This window comes from Trachurus trachurus (assembly GCF_905171665.1).
Source record: "Trachurus trachurus genome assembly, chromosome: 18".
In the NCBI taxonomy this organism is placed as follows: domain Eukaryota; kingdom Metazoa; phylum Chordata; class Actinopteri; order Carangiformes; family Carangidae; genus Trachurus; species Trachurus trachurus.
The window spans coordinates 27,062,659-27,083,061 of NC_139909.1; the positions used below are offsets into that span (position 1 = coordinate 27,062,659).

Genomic DNA, 20,403 nt, shown 5'->3' on the forward strand with positions numbered 1-20,403 from the left:
CTGCGCTGCCCTTTTTCTTTATTTCTTTTTTCTTTTCTTTTTTTTTTATGTCTGACTATTGAGGTTTTTCCGTTTGGAACCATAGGCTACACCTGATATTATCACTACCGGAACATCACAGTGCGTGTTTTTGAACTTAGTGTAAACGCATCCAAGCGCATATGGATCAACGTGGGTTTATTTGGCTCGATTCCAAACCAGTCCACGTTGTGTGCAGCAGTGTTTTTGGATTCTTCTGACTCCTCTGGATGGAGATGGACCTCTGGATGAATTAATGGAAAACACCAAAACATCCGCGTTAGAACATGGGTCCAGGAAGGAAGGCAAGATGTTGGCATAGCTGTTGAGTTGAAAGCCCTGCTATGCCATCAAATTGTCATCTTTCTCTCCCCTTCGCTGCATCATCCCTCCAGATATTCTCTAATTCTCCATGGATGTAACTGGGCCTGTTTGGTTTCTGATCTTGTTTTAACTTAGCCTACTTTTTTTTTTAAATTTGTTTGTTTTTTTTTTTGCTCGAGAGTTGGTCATTTTAACCATGCCCACGTGTGTATGAATACGTTTATAAAAGCAGGTCAATATTAAAAACAAACAAACAAACAAAAAAAACAAAAAAAAAAACACATTGCTTGTGTGTGAGAAACCAGTGTATTTTACAAATGCACAATGTATTTAGTGTCAATTAATGTTGTATGACAATGTTTGACACAGATTTTTCCAGAAGCCTATTTGCAGTTGAATTTCAGATATGATAGGCTACTGTTATGATGTTATAAAATTGTGCTATCTATGTCTTTACTCCTAAAGAATTGAATTGCATTTCCAGCCAAATGTGATGTCACAGCTTATTCATTTCAGATATAGACTACTGCCCAGCCCGGTTTTCACACAGAAACTTGTTTCAGTGCACAAATGTCAAATGTTGCCATGAGCATAATGATTAAGGTGAGGCAAACTGACAACATGGAGACTTTGTCTGTCTGTCTGTCTATCTATCTATCTATCTATCTATCTATCTATCTATCTATCTATCTATCTATCTATCTATCTATCTATCTATCTATCTATCTATCTATCTGTCTGTCTGTCTGTCTGTGTGTGTGTGTGTGTGTGTGTGTGTGTGTGTGTGTGTGTGTGTGTGTGTGTGTGTGTGTGTGTGTATTTCATTTCATTTAGTTAGTCTGTTTTTATTCCACTATTTTACTATTTACAGTAACTAAAAAACGTTTGTGCTACTTTAAATGGGCAAAGTGTGTGTGTGTGTGTGTGTGTGTGTGTGTGTGTGTGTGTGTGTGTGTGTGTGTGTGTGTGTGTGTGTGTGGTTGGTTGGTTGGTTGGTTGGTTATGTGTGTGCGTCACTTCCTTATAGGTTATTCGCTCTATAGACATACTACTGTATATCTGCACCATTCTGGCCTTTGCCCCTGCAAAGCTCCTATGGAAGTGTTTTATTGTTGACTTGTCAAACCTGCATGTAATGAAACGTTGCTGCAAATAAATAAGATTTAAAATCTGGAATGAAAGGAGTGACATGTCAAATTATTTCCAAAGGCCTAAATATTGTAGGCATATATGGATATATTTTCAGTCAAATTGTAGCTATTTTTGTTCTGAAACCAATTTATTCACAAAAGAAAACCTTTCAAAAATATGAACTAGCCTACAATATTCTATGTTTAAGCCTCTATTTTTCCTTCAGTCCTATGCAAATAGATCCTTAAAAAATAAATATATTTGAATATTTTCCATTTGGAATTTATTCATAGGCAAATTAGGCATCATTTATGTCATTTTTTTTTGTGTGAAAATCATTATTTAAAGAAATTAACATCTCGCCTAATAGAACTAGTAATTTTTTATTTTATTTTTTATTTTTTTTAGCTTAAGGCTAATATAATTATTTGCATTTGAATAAAAGTTTTTTCTTCTTTTGTCAAGTTATAGGCTACTTCTTTGAGAACTAGTTTTTCTATTGAACTTGACGCTGGCCGGCGACTCTTCCGTGCAGCGCTTGACGTTGGTCACATGATCAGCGCTCACAAGTCATGTGACCGCCTGACGTAGTGTGGTGGGTTTACAGCCTCTTCCTGCTCGTGCTCCTCCGCTGTCTGCTCCTGCTTCCTCGCCTGTGTCACAGTGTGGTCGGTCTGACGGCTGGAGGCACGAGCGCTTTAACGGAAAGGTAAGAGGACACACAGCTGCACGCGCCTCTTCCTCCCAGGTAAACTGTAGCTTAGCAGAGCTGCTAGCAGCTAACGTTAGCCTCCTCCTCAATGTAAACAACACAGCGCCTCGAAGTGAGAGCATGCACGCCAGCGTTGCGTTTAGACTCTCTGTGGCTGGAAGGAAGTTCAGCACGTTTCCTGCTTTTACGTGTTTCTGTTTGACGCTCTGCTGTGAGGCAACAGACAGAAAACTGAAACTTGGCAGGTAACAGAACAACAAACACAAGGTCCATGACTCTGTTCATCCAGGACAGGGCCTCGTTCAGATCAAACATTATAAACCATAGACTGTGGTCTAAACACTGTTACTATACAGTAACAGCACTGCATACGACACCAAGAGTTACACCCATGTGCAGGGAGTTAACTTTACATCAAATATATAGCTACTTTCATTAAAAAAAAGTGCCTGGACACTAAGAAAAAGTGAATTATTTATATGATTTCCATATGGTTATATGAATTCCATGTGGTTTTTGTTTTGTCTACTCTGATGATTTTGTTGTCGTCTAAATATGAAATGTGTCTTGTAAGCCCTTAGGCTGGGCAACTTAATTGATGCATGACACTTAAATGAATATTCATATAGCTGCACATGTTTATTTCCCTACAGCCTGGTAGCTGGTAGGAGCATTAATGTTATGGACACTGGATGCATGAATGTGTATCAGTACACCTAGCCTCCCAAACTGCTACATAACTTCTAATTACACACACTCACACTCACATAAATATACTTGTAAATCTCTACAACGCATGAAAGAGGAACACAAAGAGGACAAGAATAACTACATCAAAATAACAAATTCTCAATCATGTCAGAGCCCCAGACGGTACAATAATACAATCTCCACAAACCTATTGATAGGCCTACTTGGTCGTTCCTCCCTTTGCTCCAAACACAGCCTCAGTTCTTCATGTCATGGACCTAAGAAGATGTAGGACACCGTCTCTTTAAATTTTATTATGTCTCCTCTCCATGTTGACGAGATTGCATCACACATCAGTTGCACATTAACACTGCCACATCATAGAGCTTCAGATCTTAGGAGTCCACTGAAAAACACACTGTCATGTTGATGAATTCTAGGCAAATAAAGACATTTGTGGTCAAAGTATTGGAGAATCATCAGCTGATGTAAGCAGGATTCTCTGTGTTTGACAGATGAACAGTGAAAACTTCACCCTGAGCGAGAAGATAGTGTCGTCCTCCTACGTTCGTCAGGGGTGTCAGGCGCGCCGCGGCCATGAGCAGCTCATCAGACACTTACTGGAGCAGGTAAAAGTCGACCGCTGAGCTGACATCAGGCTACCTCAGGGTCACTGCAGACACATCCACATCTGACGTTCTGTGTGTTGCAGGGCAAGTGTCCAGAGGAGGGCTGGAGTGAGAGCACCATCGAGCTCTTCCTGAACGAGCTGGCCGTGATGGACAGCAACAACTTCCTCGGCAACTGTGGCGTGGGGGAGAGGGAAGGCAGAGTGGCGTCCAGTCTGGTGGCAAGACGACATTACAGGTTCATGTCTGCTATCAGCTTGATTATTTTCCTTCTTTCAAAATGTTTTTATTTTATTTATTTTTTTTCACAGTGACAATACAAGACAGACAGACAAGGTGTGAACAGTAAACAATAACAACAGCTTGGGAGTATGACTGGCGGTCTTAGAGAATAAGAAAAAAAAGAATAATCATAGAAATAAATAGACAATATTGGTACATAATAAACAAAACATTATTATGAGCAAAGGCAATGAAAAAGATGATAAAGGTGGTAAGTAAAAAAAGTTGTATTTTTTATCTGACAGTAGTAAGTACATCTGTGCTGTCAGTCTATATCCATTAGAGCTAAAGTTTGGCCCCAAAAGTTTCAGCTTTGTAACTCAAGGTGCATCTAGTAGTCCTTTCCAGAACTGTCTCTGTCAAATGACTTGATGTGTTGTCATCCTGTTTGTGAGTCTGAACATTCTTGTTTTGATAAGTAATTGATCCACGGCGTGCAGTGAATGCTGGGATGGGCAGGGCCACGAAGGACCCAACTGCTGGACTCACTGGATCCTACGTGGCCTGGGAAAAAAAGAGTGCATTTCTTTATCTCAGCCCCATCTGAAGAATCCCCAGCAATCAGTTTTCAGATGCACCCCTATAAAGGTTGCAGTCCCCGAACTGAACCATTTCATGACAGATGACTAAAAGCTCCAGAAAAAAGCGCACTGACATACAGTATATTCAGAGGTTTTGGCCATACAAACATCATATGTCAAAGTCAAAGAAGTTGTTTTAACAGTTCCTGTTTTGACATCCAGCTGTTTTGTGTAGGCTGATCCATGGTATAGGACGATCTGGTGACATCGCTGCTATTCAGCCCAAAGCTGCAGGATCCAGTCTCCTCAACAAGCTGACCAACTCGGTGGTGTTGGACATCTTAAAGCTCACAGGTGTGTATGTTGTACCAGCCAAATGGAGAGTATTAAACTCTACAAGAACATTTACACTTAACACTCCCAGAAAGTGGAGTCATCATATCAGACACATACTCGCTATTTTTTTCTTGCAGGTGGAAATGGAGAAATAAAATAAGCATGTTATTTTTCCTCTGGGCAACAGGTGTGCGGAGTGTGGCGAGCTGCTTTGTAGTTCCCATGGCAACAGGAATGAGCTTGACTCTGTGCTTCCTGACCCTTCGTCATCGGAGGCCCAAGGCTCGCTACATAATTTGGCCTCGCATCGACCAGAAGTCCTGTTTCAAAGCCATGATCACAGCAGGTGACAATGTGACTCTAACACCCACTGTCATGCTCATGTTGCCTCATCTCACGTCCTGTTCACAGGCCGGACTGGAGCCTGGAATATGGCAGCACATTGGGCTTCATTATGAGATGAAAATCGCACCCCATCATCCCCTGCTCACATTTGACTGTTTTCCTCAGGCTTTGAACCGGTGGTGGTGGAGAACGTTCTCGAAGGCGACGAGCTACGGACTGATCTGGAAGCAGTAGAGCGCAAGATGGAGGAGCTGGGAGCCGAGAACATCCTGTGTGTTCATTCAACAACGTCCTGCTTTGCCCCACGAGTCCCTGACAGGTCAGGTGTCACAGCAGGATCACAAATGTTTTAAAGCAAATATTTACAAATAATGTACACATTTAAATTTGATCATTCCTAACAGTCCAATATCTTCTCTTGCAGGCTTGAGGAGCTGGCCACACTATGTGCCAAATATGATATTCCCCACATAGTAAACAATGCATATGGCGTACAGTCATCTAAATGCATGCACCTCATACAGCAGGTACGCACCACTCATCACCAAGCCATCTCTCCTTTGTGTTTTTAAGCATAACATGTGATTGACTGTTTAACAGGACCACACCTCTAAATATAACTAATAAATACTTCATGTACATCACCATATGTACTTGCTCAGGGGGCTCGTGTTGGAAGAATCGACGCTTTTGTACAGAGCCTGGACAAGAACTTCATGGTGCCAGTAGGTGGCGCCATAATCGCAGGTTTTGACGAGGATTTCATCCAGGAGATCAGCAAGATGTACCCAGGTGAGTGTGTGTGTTTGTGCTCACATTTCTGCATTTCAGTAGATTATTATGTGTGAAACATACACTGTGACTATCTTTATTTAATTGGCTTCACTCTATTAAGGACATATGTCTCTTTATGACCAGATTTAACAATTCAACTTAAACATTACAGTTTTACAATGTCATGAATTTTAAATTATGTTAATTTAGTATTTATTGGAGTATTTATTGAAAATTTTCAGTGTCAGTATGATGCATGGATTCCAGCAATGATACTAGAAGGCTTTCTATACCTTGAGGGTTATAAATAATTGCCTCTATTGATCAGGGTTTAAATTTGTATTGATACACATTAAATTGTGCTTGTATGTTTTATCCTCTAAAATGAAAAATCTGATGAGAAGAAGGAGCTGCTGATATTCTACATTTCACTCATCATCAACAAATATGTGTCAGTCCTCTCTGTCCTCAGCAGCATCACACAGGGCAGCAGTGTGGCTCACTGATGTCATTTTAAATGTTTTTGGACGCCGCTGCAGCTCAGTGGCACAAGGGAATACACTGTATCAGACTGAGGCTCTGATGACAACAAATAAGAAATATAGAATAGCATAACTATTGTGCTTCAGATCATTAAATAGATCTGTTTGCTCAAAGAAGGAGTAAACAAAAAGAAGAGTCTAATGACTCATTCTGATTCTCAGTGCTACAGATGCACTTTTGTCAGTCCTGAGGTATTGAAATTCAACACCCAACTGTAACTATCGCCCATGACTATACAATTTCTTTCTTTTTTTTTGTCAGCCAGAGTCTTACACAGTCAGAGAAAACTGATACCTGGTCAACCATATCCATCTTCACAGCCATGATTCTTATTTTATTGTTGTAAAATAAAGTGAATGTGGGATTTTTGAACCTGTAAATAATTAGATTTGCACATGTTTACTTCCTGTTACTGTTCGTCAAAGTCACTTCTTGACCTTCTGCACCCAGGGCGGGCGTCGGCCTCACCCTCCCTTGACGTCCTTATCACCCTTCTCACCCTGGGAGCCAGCGGCTATAAGAAACTTCTGTCAGAAAGAAAGGTGAGAACACACACACACATCACTTAAAGGGATACACCAACATTTTTTTTGTGTGTCTTGCCTCACTCCCGAGTCCATGACAAGCAGATAGACACCATCCTTTCAACTGTGCGTGCAGTAACGAGGGAGAGGCCGTATCGCCCTTAATTAGCTTAGCTCAAACACTGGAAGTGTATACTGTAGGTAGTGTTAGCCTGCCTCCTACCTAAAGTCATCAGAGACACTCTTCAGCAACTCTAAATGGACTGATCTTCATCTCAGAGCTGACAAAACTCTCCGGTAAGGCATCTTGAGCGGCCAAATGCCGCTAACGGGACGAGATCGGTCAAAACGGAGGGTTCAAGCAAAGACAGTTTATTTTGGTTCAAGCTAGCTACATCGAGGGTAGGTTAGCTTCCTATTTCAAAGTAAAAGCACAAATTCTATCGTCATGTTTTCTGTATGTAAAGGGCAACAGGTGTTTTATTTTGTGAAAGTAACCGGAAGTGCGTTGGTCACAACGGCTAGCTTGAGTAGCGCCGAATTCGTCCGAACAAAATTGTAAACAGCTGGTATTTAGACAAATTAACGACACACTGCTGATCTAAACGGCTACTTTCTCGCCTAAAAATGCTTGAAATGTCGATAAAGTAATATATTTACAGAGTTTAGAGTTAAAATGAAATCAGCTTCTGACTGCTGATTTCAGCTCAGGTAGGAGGCAGGCTAACACTACCCATACACTTCCAGCGTTTGAGCTAAGCTAATTACGCCGATACGGCTCTATCTCCCTCATTACTGCACGCACAGTCGAAAGGATGGTGTCTATCTGCTGGTCATGGACTCGGGAGTGAGGCAAGACACAAAAAAAAATGTTGGCGTATCACTTTAATAAGGCTAAATATAGTGGGACAGGTACTTGAGGTAGTGTGTGATAACTACTGGATCCTCTCAAATGTTTTGATGGAAACAGTGTAGATGGTATAAAAACACTGCAGCAATGTCAGTCACGCAATAGAATCATTCTGAATACGACTCTGTGCATGCTGTGTCAACATCACTCCTCTGAAGACGGCAAAGAACAGCTTATATAAGTTGGATTGAATTGCAGGATCACATGTTATGACTGTGTGTGTGTGTGGGGAGCTCTGCTTTACCTGCAGTCTAACGGAAGATGAGTGAGACTTTCAGCCTGAACAAGCACTGAGCTCCGTCGAGGGAGGAGTATGCTATAGCAAGATAAAATTGATCCAGAAGTTTCAGAAAACATCCCCTGGTGGCTCCGTGCTTTAAAGCAGAGTTGCTCACAATGCAGCATCCCCTTCTTTAAATGGGAGGCACTGCAGCATTCTCACACCTCCGGACTGCTGTGCCATAAATGTACTGTAAATGTACCAGACTGTATCTCGTTCCTCGTGATGCTCAGTCCTCTGGAAAAACCGAGAAAGAAGTGACTTTTTTCTGGGAAGATATGTTGTTTTTTTTGCAAATAGAAATGTACAGAAATCACAAATTAGACAGAACCTGCAGTGCTCAGGTCTAAAAATGACATTCTTACAGGATGGCATACAATACCCCATAGGGCTGCCTGTGTAAAATTGACTCCATAGCCGAATTATACAGCTAGGAAACTCCTCCGGCCTCTCGCATGACCCGGCTCCATCAAGGCTTATTGATTTCTCTTGGTCCACATTATGCATAATTAATGTGCAGGACTTGTTTTTTCCATAGCGTGTGGAGAACTGAGTGATTTCCTCACGTCCCTCCTGGGGTCAAAAGCTCATGAATAATTCAGACATTTCATCTGCAGAGGTTCATTTACAGCCTCATGTAAGCATTTTCAAAAATGTCTGGATGTCGAAAGGAGCCAACAGATGATGTGTGCTTTTTGCTACACACGCACTTATTGTCTGCAGAGTCGTAGCCACGCACACCCGCCCCACCACTTGCACCCCTCCTCTAAGGACGAGAAAGTCGTCCATTGTTATTAGAGAACAACGGACAGACTTGGTGACACTTGACATCATTGAAAGGCTGTTTGTGTTTGAGAAAATATTTTCCTTCTTGATGCTTTCAAATTAGGAACGTATGAGTCAGCAGAGTACGTGGACACACACACACACGCGCGCACACACATCCCCAGTGTTGCAGAGAGCACAGCCTTCTAATGTGCGACGCTTCACTGGGGAATCTGGCGCCAGTAGCAAGCAACAAAGACCCTGTGATTTGTTGTTGTGCAGCCTCCCCCTCCCTCCCTCCCTGCCTGGTCTGTGTTCAAAACTCCATCGTGTCCTTCCACACACCGCTTTGATACGCCGCGCTAAAAACACGCCATGTCAGCATATCTTCAAACATGTGGACGCTGGGAAATCTGAGGGTAAAATGATGTGCTCCTCCTCTCCTGCCTCTGTTATTGATCTCAGAGGTGGATGTGTGATGTGAGCAAAGATCCAGAGGCCAGAGGTGGAGAGGAGGTTTGGTGGGAAACACAGCCAGGCAGGGGGGGAAAGAGAGGAGAGAGGAGAGAGGGGGGGTTGTGGGTTTGGACGTGGACCGGCCTGCTTGCGGGTAGATTTGCTTGATTAGCAATAAATCCAAGGCTGCCGCTGCTAAAATAAGGCTGTGGCAGTGTGTGAAAGCAGCATTGTGCTACTATTTATAGATCTCTTGCGCGGCCCTTGCTCCCTCTTGTTCTGTCTCCTCATGTGTTTTTCTTTTTTCCGTCTGCTTGGCCTGCAGGAGATTTATTTGTTCCTGGCTCAGGAGTTGAAGGGTCTGGCCTCTGCACACGGGGAGAGACTGCTTCACACCCCACATAACCCCATTTCACTAGGTAAGCTCCCTCTGCTGCTACTACACACCAGACTCTAGACTATTCCCATATATTTAGATTTTAGAGCAGTGGAAGTTAGATTCCTACATTCCTTTAAATACACAATATATACTTTTTTTATTGACATTTTTTTCTTTTCCAAACAGAAACCAAACAAATTTGACACTTACATAATCATTACAAAACAATATACATTTCTGTCGCTGGGTTTGTCTGAATCAAAAAAACAATACAAGATGGAATTTGGTAGTGTTGGATGATGGGAATTGTTGTCTTCTCTTGGGGTTCCCTCAGTGTTAATCAGCAGGTGTTTTTTGTGGGTGGAACTGAATTATTAGAGCTCCAATCCTCCAAAAACAAATGGACCATGTGATTAAAACCAGTAAAAACACTGAAAGAAGCAGTTTTGCTATAAGAATCAGTGTTTATCTAATGCTGTTGAGTAGATGCAGGACGTGTGGGAGATGCTGTGAGCTGAGCTGTTGTTGCTTTTTTGCTCAGCTTGTTTCTCTAATAAAAGATCCAGACATCAACAACAAAAATCTTACATCTGGGCAAAGAAATGTTTTGTGAAAATGTGGCTACAGACTGGATAGAGTCAGTTTTGACCACGTCTGGTAGAAAACTGAAATGAATACACGTGGGAAAAGTGGAAATGACTCCATTGGTGTGGTTAAAATGAATGAGCACAGGCTACATATTCAGCTGGATTAAATGTGTGTGTTGGGTGTGGCATCTCTTTCTTCCAGCCATGTCTCTGGATGGTCTCCAGGCTGACAACGACAAGGCAGTGACTCAGCTGGGCTCCATGTTGTTCACCCGCCAAGTGTCAGGAGCCAGGTATGAAAACTTGAAAAGGGCATGGCCACGTTGGCCTGCAAATGGAAAAAACAGGGGGTGGGGAGGCAGAACAAGGGCGTGTGTGTGTGTGTGTGTGTGTGTGTTGTGGTCAGAAACAAAGCTTGGAAAGACACGGAGTGAACTGATGTGCCACTAAAGTCAAAATAGTGTTTGTTAGTGTCCTCAAAAACAAGGGGATGAGCCGTGTGCTGCCAGTGGACATCAGCAATCAGGCAGATGGATCTGCTGAATATGGTGGAACAGAAACTACTTTAGATGATTAGTCAGCCCATCCTATCAGGGCTGCCTCCTAATTTAACAGGGTTTTTCCATTAGCATCCACAGAGCAATGTTGTCTCCACAGCAGGAACTAACTGTAATGCAGCACCGGCGGCCATGTTTGAGCTCCTATCCCACCTCTAGTGGTTTTTTGTTGTTTTTTTCTCAGCTGTTGGCAGGGGGATTTATCAGTTCTTCACTGTTGCCTTCTGCCTCAGTCTGTCATGGCTGCATAAATACCAAATATCAAGTTGAGGGTCATTTCTTTCCCTCTCTTTTCCCCTGCAGTAGCTTCTGACCAAGCATGAGAGCCGATCTAAATATTTAAAATATCCAGAATAAATGATTTATTTGGGTCATTCTGTCATGATTGTTTGGTGATTTGAATGCACCCGTGGCTCAGTTGCATAACAAACGCATCAAGGAGCTGGCCTCCACTCTTCCACCTTCCTCCCTTTTGCTTTCTTTCAAATGAGCATTTTTTTCTCCAAGGTCGGAGTGTTAGCGCCTGCTAAAGTCTTTTATCCCCGTATCTCTGCAGCATACCAAATGAGAGGCATTGACTTCTAAACTTTATGCTTCAATGACACACATTAATCTTCATATTTACACTTTCATTAAGTTAAGTATCCTCAACTGAGAATGCAGTGAGGAGGGTGGGGCAGGGTTTCTCACATCAGCTGTCAGCTGTTCTCTTATCCTAGAAAAACAGATGAACAGAGATCTACATCTTATCTCCCACATATACATAGTCCTAATAGCTGGCCAGCGATTTATTTCACATTCAAGTGAGTCTAACTACTAGTCAAACTACAGTTTAAAAGTTTACTAGTCTTCACCTCCAAATTTGGTTTAGGAAGGAATTGAAGGAAGTGACTGAATGGAGCCTCCCTCTTGTCCTTCCTTCCTCTTCCTTTCTAAGTGTTTGGCAGATCTGTCACATGCTAATGGCCTTTGAGGCTGCTGCAATCAATAATGAATACTTACAGTGGATACCATGGCCATCTGTATATGAAAGGGGTTTCTCATAAGCGACGAACCCACAGAGATTTATCACTCGACTCTGCGGCTCTCCAGAGCTTTGAGTTTTCCAGCCCAACACTCTGCTGCTGCTGCTGCTGTGCTGTCAGGCAACAGGTAGCTGATCAAAAAACAACCATGCACCAGTCATGGTGTCAAGTGTTGGCTGGTAGTGGAGCGTTTAGCAGCTGAAGAGACAGATATGTCCCTCAGGAGCTGGTGGAGACCAAAACGGAGCTAAAAGGCGAGTGAATGTTGAAAAATCTGACATGTTAACTGATGATGATGATGTGTCATTGTTGTTTTGTTGTTGCCACCAAGTGGTCCAACATCAGTTACTGAAAGTTTAATTTTGCACATTCATCTAATGGTATTTTTCATAAATACATAAAACATACATTGTATTGCAGCATTTACAGTACCATCATCTGATAATTCTTGTTAGGGTAAATTGTTACATAGGCCGCTTGTATTGTTGTTTTCTGAGATAAGGAGTAAATTCAATATTGCTCATTTTGCTATTTCATATTGAGTAGTACACATTTTAAGGTCATTTGACTCCCCTGGTGAATATTCCTACAACATTTCATTTTAATTAAATAAGCAGTAAAAGTGTAATGGTACTATTTGTTTGTCATTGTCCATGTTTAAAAAAAAAAAAATTACAATATTAAACAAGTCTGTTCCCCAGTAGGTTCAATAATACTCCAACTGCATCATTCTTGTTTTTCATCCATGCCTCTAGGGTAATACCGCTGGGCAAGGAGCAGACCATAAGCGGGCACACGTTCCGTGGGTTTATGTCGCACTCGGAGGCGTACCCCACTCCCTACCTCAATGCTGCCTCCGCCGTGGGCATCACTCGGGAAGACGTCACGCTGTGCATCAAACGGCTCGACAAGTGCCTGAAGACTCTGAAGAAAGAATTAAAAGTGGCTAACAGTAGCTCCTCTGTGCCTCCAACCAACCAGGAGGACACTGCAGGAGAGTGACACTACTAAAATAAGAACATCTCAACAGCCTCAAGTGCACAAAGTGGTCTCTACTTCCCTCTGCTGCCTGCGCTTACTTCTTCTTACCCGAGTCAAACTGGGTGTATGTGTGTGTGTGTTGTGAATGGCACTTGCTGATGGATCGTCAATCCAGACACTGTAATAAGGTCAAAGACACAAGTTCACCTCCGACAGCTGGCGATGAAACTGCGTGCAGGTGTTCATTACAAACAAAAATGACACGAGCTGATGTCACTGATTAATTCCCTCCTCTGAGCAGGTGTGCTAATTAGTAGATATCGTAAGGACATAATGTGCATACACATACATCCAGGGAGCATGTGGTTGTATGGCACTGATCTAAAGTTAGACTAAAACATCTGCAAAGATGCAGAATACTTAATTCATTATCGATTTTGCACTCAAAATGTGGCTCTATCATTTAAAGTCTTGATTTCATGGATGTCATGTATGTGTTGATTAAACGCCATCTAAAGTCCCCTCATTGCAGTAGTTGGCTGAAATATTCAGTATCTAACTCCTTCAGTTTAAAATAAACTGAGATGCCACTGTGTACGTACTGTATCTGTGTTCTCTGGTGGGAATACATTACGCTTTTCCAACTGCAGTATGTGGTTCTATGTCTTCTGTTGTGTATTGTAACGCGATACAACCACCATTAGGTCCTTAACGCTGTGTATTGCATTAGTATGGTATTTGACTTGTTTATCTTCAGGCTTGGGATCACATAGTAAGTAACAGATAATCAATGAGAGTACACTAAACATAGAGCTCCATTGTATGGAGTGAATTAAATGAGGTTGTGTGTAACATTAACAATTTAAGAGACATGTAATTCATTGTATTTTGCATTTAACAATGTACTTGGACATCAGGGAAATGGATGTTTAATCGCACATCTCTATGTGCACATTTCAGACTTTTTTTTAAAACACATCCTCTCTCTTCCTCCTGCTGCTCTCCAGTCTCAGTCATTAGGAAGCAGGGTAGGTAGTGCCCCGAGGCACAAAAATAGACTCCTACTAAAGCCTCTCTGACTGATGACTAATCTATATCTCGATACTGCACTGTCCAAGTTCTCTCTGTGCCGTCCCCTTCATCTGCTGCATGTTATCAAGGCTGATTGCTCTTTGAAATTTTTTGGCATGTGATGTAGCTGCTTCTGCTGCTGCATGCTTGTTGTTGAAACAATCATGTATGTAGCAGAACTGGAAGTACAGACTCTCATAGTCGCTGCACCTGTGCCTGGCCCATGGGTGCTATTGTGTGACAGTGTATTCAATCAGCGCATGTTGGTTTTTCAACTGTAATTAGTCATGCAGGTTGGAATACACGTACAGCAACAGCAGAGCCAGTCTGCCCGGCAGCCTTTGAAAGTGGGCTGGTGTCAGATAAGGCTGCTGTATCAGCACACTTTGACTGTTCCCAAGCTGTACTGAGCTGCTAACAGAATATTCACTGCACACAGTGTTTGTTTTTTTTCTATAATAGAGCTGGTACAGTGCAGCTCTCTAAAGGGGGAGGCTCTCACTAAAGAGCTTAAATGCTGGTTTCTATTGAGGAGGCAAATGTCAGAGCTCCCTCTTCATATACAGAAATGCTGTTTTAATGTCGTTAAAACATCAGTTGCTCCTTCATCTCTCTTCATTCTTCATTCCCTGTCACCCGTTTTCTGTATTTTTACCTCTTTTGCTGATTTAGCAGATATTCTGTGAGGATGGAGAGCCAGACCTGCTTTTCTGTGCTGGACACTTTTAAAGAATCCCCCTCTATTAATCAAATCTGCTGCAGCGTGTAAATCAAAAAAAGGCCACCACTGAGAAACTTGCACAAGACATTGCATTGTGTTTTTTTTCCGCTTAATCAGAATGTCAGAGTGTTTTCTCAATGTCTTAATTGTTAAAGTTTTAGCTGTCTCTTGTGTACCTGAAATGATTATTTACTGTCACACCTCCTCACCAGAGTAGACGCCTTTAAAAATATTCCTCCTGAATCTGCGCTTCACACACTCAATCATAAGTCCAAGTACCCCGGGGATGTTGCTGCTTGACAAATGGGCCTTCGCTCGGGGGCTCTCAGCAGCTGCCAGGTAAAGTTCAGTGGTGATGAAGTGCGAGTGGCTCAAATGGGGCCACCAATGAGCAGCCTGCTCCCAAAAAGATCAGTGTACCAAAACTATCTATTGCCAACAGCAAGGCTGCAAAGTCGCCTTTTGTAACTGTGGAATAACAAAACCTCAAAGAACTGCAATGTATGTTAAGAGCAGCAACAGCCAATGAAATACAAGGAATTATCCTGCCTGTGCCCCACTATTTATTCCTTTTGAAAAATGTCCAAATTTTTTTTTTTTTTTTTTGTCTTGAACTCATTTTGTTTGAAGTCTTGAATTTCCAAGTGCAAGTTACAATTCAGATTAACCAATATATCAACAAGATATAACAAGAAATACGGTAGATGGAAGAATTGTCTTGAAGACAAAGAAAATGGAAAAACTGGGAAATATCACACCACACTGAGGAAATGCATGGAAACAATCAATACCAGCCTTCATCTTGGTGGCTGAACCCCTGAGCTAATAAATAGGCTACAATAAAATAAAACCTGCTTGTTCATTTAAAGGTCTATTCAGATTTAATGAGAAATATTTGAAAATGATTTTGTCTAAAGCAGAATAAAGGAGAAATTTTGCTCTGAACAATATGTCCAGGTTTCCACTTGTAGCAGTTTCTACCTTTTTTTGACTGATTCAGTGTACACACACTGTACTGTATATTGATACTGTGTATATATATAGACTACATACTTTATATAAGCACTGAGACTGCAGTTGTGTATAGTTGTAAAGGATATACCAGCAGAGCAGCCCTGCGTGGACCGGCTCAGAGACGCTGTCCATGGTGCTGCAGCTATGCGCCTCAGAGCCTCAGTGTGGAGGAGGGGTTCAGTACTATACAGCTGACTGTATATGAAAATTACCTATGTATTATTAGACGATTTGTCTCGAGCCGAGAGACTTTAATATTATATTCTATTTAATAATAAATCTCTTTATGTCAAAATGGTAACACAATCTAAATGCGCGTATAACTGAGGTCACTTCATATGTCTATTTTCAAGCCTACAGATCCACTGTATGCGCTACACGTGCTGATACATTGAAAAACAAATGCAAATGCAACATATGTTCGCTTGCATGCTCTGAGGCGCGTCACTGAAAGCATGTATGAAACATCCACGTCTGCAGATCAGCAGCTTCATAATACCTTGTTTATGTAGGGGTTTTTTTTGTTCGTCATGTGTGGTTGTTGGTTGTTTAACCAACAGTTAAACTGGAGCTGGAGCTCTGGCTTTAATAAATAATGAAAGTGGACGGAGGGGAGCTGCAGCTGATTTGCTGATGTCAGGGAGCCAGTGCAGCATTTCATGGTGCAGGGTGGAAACGCGCGGTGCCATCTGCCTCGATCCGTGCTCTCAGCGAACCTCACACATGCGATCCCGGCAAAGAAGATGCTGCCAACTCTCAAGATTTGGGCATTGCTTTTTGTGTCGCTGAGCTGCCTGTGTCAACCGGCTCATTTGAAGAAGGCTTTCCGATGTCCTTCAACATGCAGCTGTTCCAGGGAGTCTATCATTTGCGTCGGGTCCTCTTATGTCCCAAGGATATCCCCCAACGAGATCAATTCATTGTGAGTAAACCTCCCCTTGTGTTTTTTTCACTCAATATATAGTTTAAAATGTATTTACGTTTAAAATACTGCAATATTGGCATATGGGGTTTGGTTTCTGCAGCCCCTGGCTGTATGTCTCAATGCACCTCATCTTAATAACAGCTGAGATTGAAAGGCATTGCAGTCCTGCCTTCACCAGTTAATGACTTTACAGCATTTTACCTCCTGTGGTAGCTTTCTGTTTATCATTTCTGCCTCTTCCTTTCAGGAGTATCGTCAATGGAACTTTCTCCGAGGTCAAAGAGGCTATGTTTTCTCACATGCCGTCTCTCCAGTTACTGTAAGGATACTTCATCTGCCTGTAGCACCTCTGTTTGATGAGATGTCATGGGCCACAGTTTACTTGTGGCAAAGGTTCCTATCAAAGCAAAAATGCAAGGACAGATTGAGTCCAAAACTTATTGCAAATCATTGACATTTGAAGATTGAATACACCTTTCAATGTGGGTGTTGAGATGACTGACACTTCAGAATGTGTATAGCCGTATATAGCTGTGATACACACACGCACACACACAAAAACACAAAAACAAAACACTTTGGCAGTTCATAGCAGAAATTAACTTTGGCTTGTACTGTATGCTATTGAGGTGCATATCGCTGTGACTAACTCTGTTACAACACAGATACAGTGATGCACCCTTTGAGTCTGTCTAATATGCGTTAAAGCTATTAGCTGGCAGGGCCTTTAAACAGAGTAGGCACTTGCAAATAAATAGTGAAAATCAAGTTTTGAGAATCTGTGCAGTCCCATGCCATATTGTACCTAACAGGCCGTCAGTCTGCTTTGTTTGATGGTAGCACAAACAAAGGCGTGGCAGATAGAGCATTTAACCAATGGGATGACACACTTGATGAATTACATAGTGTTTTTCTGTGGGCTGTCTCTGTTGCACTTGAGCGGAGGGATGTGTTAGATCCACATCAGGCTTACTTCTTTATGTGAATTTGTGTTCTTAAAGGTGTTTTTCTTGATCTTTCTTTTAAAACTGTGCTGAAATTGTCAAAGAATAATTGTGGGTATCGTGACTTTGTGTCCAGTCTTGATTTCACAAGTGTCAGCATTAGTAACTACACCAAGAGCATTCAGAGTTGACTCATTTTTTGTCTACTGATTGTGATTTATCTTGCTTAGCAATAATACAATCTGAGAAATGTCAGTGTCTAAAGTCTTATCTTTATTGTTCATTCCAGGCTTTTGAATTCAAACTCTCTAACAACTATAAGGGATGATGCATTCTCAGGCCTTTCACATCTGGAGTACCTGTAAGTTCTAATAATGTTTTCATTGCAAAGACATTCTTTGGATTTGTGTAATAATTGCATATCTTGCATAGATGCATGTGTGCTATTTACTTAAAATCTGTTGCTGGGTAAAGTTGTACACTTAAGTCTGACATAACAGAACGGTTTACTGTGGGCATGAGGCTATGTGGTTTGATGTTGGTCTTTCAGACTGAGTGAGACAGGAAAGTATCGACTGTACGCCCTCTAGTGGTTTCAGTTTTTCTTCATAGTAAAAAAAGTCAACATTAAGTAATTTGTCAACATTGAGTTTAGAGAAAATATGCAATTCAGAAACTGCACACAATTAATCAGATTCAGAATGCACAATGTGACATTCACATTCCTCCTCAGTGACACAACAGCTGACTGTGTTAAATATGTGTATGAGTACTTTTTTCATGTGTTTTGGGAACAACACCATCGATAACTTGTATTACAAATTATAAATTATATCATGCCAAATACATTATCAGGTATGATGCATTGTTTTAATTCATACACATGCTGCAGATGAACATACTAAAGACTGCTCACAAATTCACTGTATTTTCTTTTTTTTTTATCCTGCACAGGTTCATTGAGAGTAATAAACTAGAGACCCCGTCCAGATATGCCTTCAGAGGACTCAGGGACTTGACTCACTTGTATGTTTCAAAGACTGTTGAATACAATATTTACTGTTCATATGATGCTATTACTACAAGTAATTCTGACACATGCTATACAAAAGAATGATATGATGTTTGTATGTTAATTATCCAGATATTTTAATATAACTGAGTTCTACACACTATCTCTAAACCTGGTCCTTGCCCATTGACTTGAGAAGGAATGATCATTTTCTTACATGGATAGTTTTTATTGTATTGATATTTTGCTGCTGTTTCTAGATCTTTGGCAAACAACAACATCAAAGCCTTGCCTAGAGATCTCTTCATTGACCTGGACTCACTGATAGAGCTGTGAGTTTGTCTCTCAGTTAAGTAAGATGCATAGAATAATGTCCTGTATTGTCAACAATTTGTACTGTGTCAATGTTTAACTTTCCTTTCTCCTCCTTTTATTCTCCTTCACTTCTACCTTGTTTACTTTGTTTCTCAGCAATAACATACAGTTCTGCCCTTGTACAGGGACCTGCGAGGCAATGCTTTTGAGTGTGATTGCCGTTCCAAGTGGCTGATGACGTGGCTGAAGAACACCAATGCCACAGTGTCAGATGTCATGTGTGTTGGACCAGAGGAGATGAAGGACAAGCGCCTCAATGATATGAACAGCCTGCACAATGAGTGCATCTCAACGGGTGAGAAACACTTGAGCCAACTGGCCTTGTCCTTAGTCTATCTGGCATCAGTATCAGCCAACTTACCCCTGACTTGCATAATATGCAGTATGCAGAAAGGGCAGAAGTGTTCTTTTCCCTGTTTGCCCTTTTAACATTGTCAACGTTTCTTTCATTACCAAGTTTATTTATTTATTTTTATTCTGAATGCTTCTTTTCACAGATTTTGTCCTCCATCAGTCTGTGGCATCCGAGTCTCTGTCTGTTGACACATTCAGTTATAAGAATGATGTCTATGTGACTATTGCTGCTCCCAGCATAGAGAGCTGCATGGTTTTCCAATGGGACCACATAGAAATGAACTTCAGGACTTATGATAATATCACAGGTACATCAGTGCCTTACCAACCTCCCAGAACATACTCAAGCTTTACACTCATGTTGTCAATCTAATGTATTTCATTGTTGCTGCCTTTTTAGGTCAGTCCATAGTTGGGTGCAAGTCGGTTGTGATCCAGGACCAGGTGTTTGTCATCGTGGCTCAGCTATTTGGTGGTTCCCACATCTACAGGTTTGATGAGGACCAAAGTAGGTTCAGCAAGTTCCAGGACATTGAGGTGTCCAAGATCTCCAAGCCCAACGACATTGAGGCTTTCCAGATTGGCACTGACTGGTTCTTTGTGATTGCTGACAGCTCAAAAGCAGGCCTGTCCACACTCTACAAATGGAACGATAAGGGTTTTTATTCATACCAGTCACTGCACGAGTGGTACCGTGACACGGATGCAGAGTTCCTGGACTTGGATGGGAAGGCACATCTTATTTTAGCAAGCCGCTCACAGGTGCCCGTGATCTACCAGTGGAGCCGGAACAACCAGAAATTCATCCTGCAGGGTGAGATCCCCTACATGGAGGATGTTGTAGCTGTGAAGCACTTTCGCATCAAGGGGGAGCTCTACCTGGCTATGACACGCTATATTGGAGACTCCAAAGTTCTACGTTGGGGTGCCAAACAGTTTGCAGAGATTCAGGCCTTACCGTCCCGAGGATCCATGATTCTGCAGCCATTCTATTTCAAAGAACGCTACTACCTGGCCTTGGGAAGTGACTACACCTTCTCACAGATGTACCTTTGGGATGATGACAACAAACTCTTTGACCGCTTCAAGGAGGTGTACATCCAGGCACCACGCTCCTTCACTGTGGTTTCCACTGACCGCAGAGACTTCATCTTTGCCTCCAGCTTCAAGGGAAACACACAGATCTTTGAACACATCATCATTGACTTGAGCTTGTGA

The 20,403-nt window shown here is 41.8% G+C and overlaps 2 protein-coding genes across 2 annotated transcripts; both read left to right on the forward strand.

Annotated features, from left to right (window-relative positions):
- Window positions 1-2,047: 2,047 nt before the first annotated feature.
- Window positions 2,048-15,504, forward strand: sepsecs (Sep (O-phosphoserine) tRNA:Sec (selenocysteine) tRNA synthase). The gene is made up of 12 exons (XM_083992890.1): window positions 2,048-2,182; window positions 3,391-3,504; window positions 3,588-3,742; window positions 4,543-4,661; window positions 4,831-4,989; window positions 5,154-5,307; window positions 5,413-5,515; window positions 5,651-5,780; window positions 6,756-6,847; window positions 9,566-9,659; window positions 10,409-10,499; window positions 12,544-15,504. The coding sequence occupies exons 2-12, from the start codon at window positions 3,391-3,393 to the stop codon at window positions 12,788-12,790; spliced, it is 1,458 nt and encodes a 485-aa protein (XP_083849016.1). The 5' UTR covers window positions 2,048-2,182; the 3' UTR covers window positions 12,791-15,504.
- Window positions 15,505-16,234: 730 nt separating this feature from the next.
- lgi2a (leucine-rich repeat LGI family, member 2a) lies at window positions 16,235-20,403 on the forward strand (the record flags this gene model as incomplete). Its single annotated transcript, XM_083992787.1, has 8 exons — window positions 16,235-16,497; window positions 16,748-16,819; window positions 17,734-17,805; window positions 18,399-18,470; window positions 18,717-18,788; window positions 18,957-19,126; window positions 19,329-19,493; window positions 19,586-20,403. 8 exons carry the CDS (start codon window positions 16,235-16,237, stop codon window positions 20,401-20,403), a joined length of 1,704 nt encoding a protein of 567 aa, XP_083848913.1.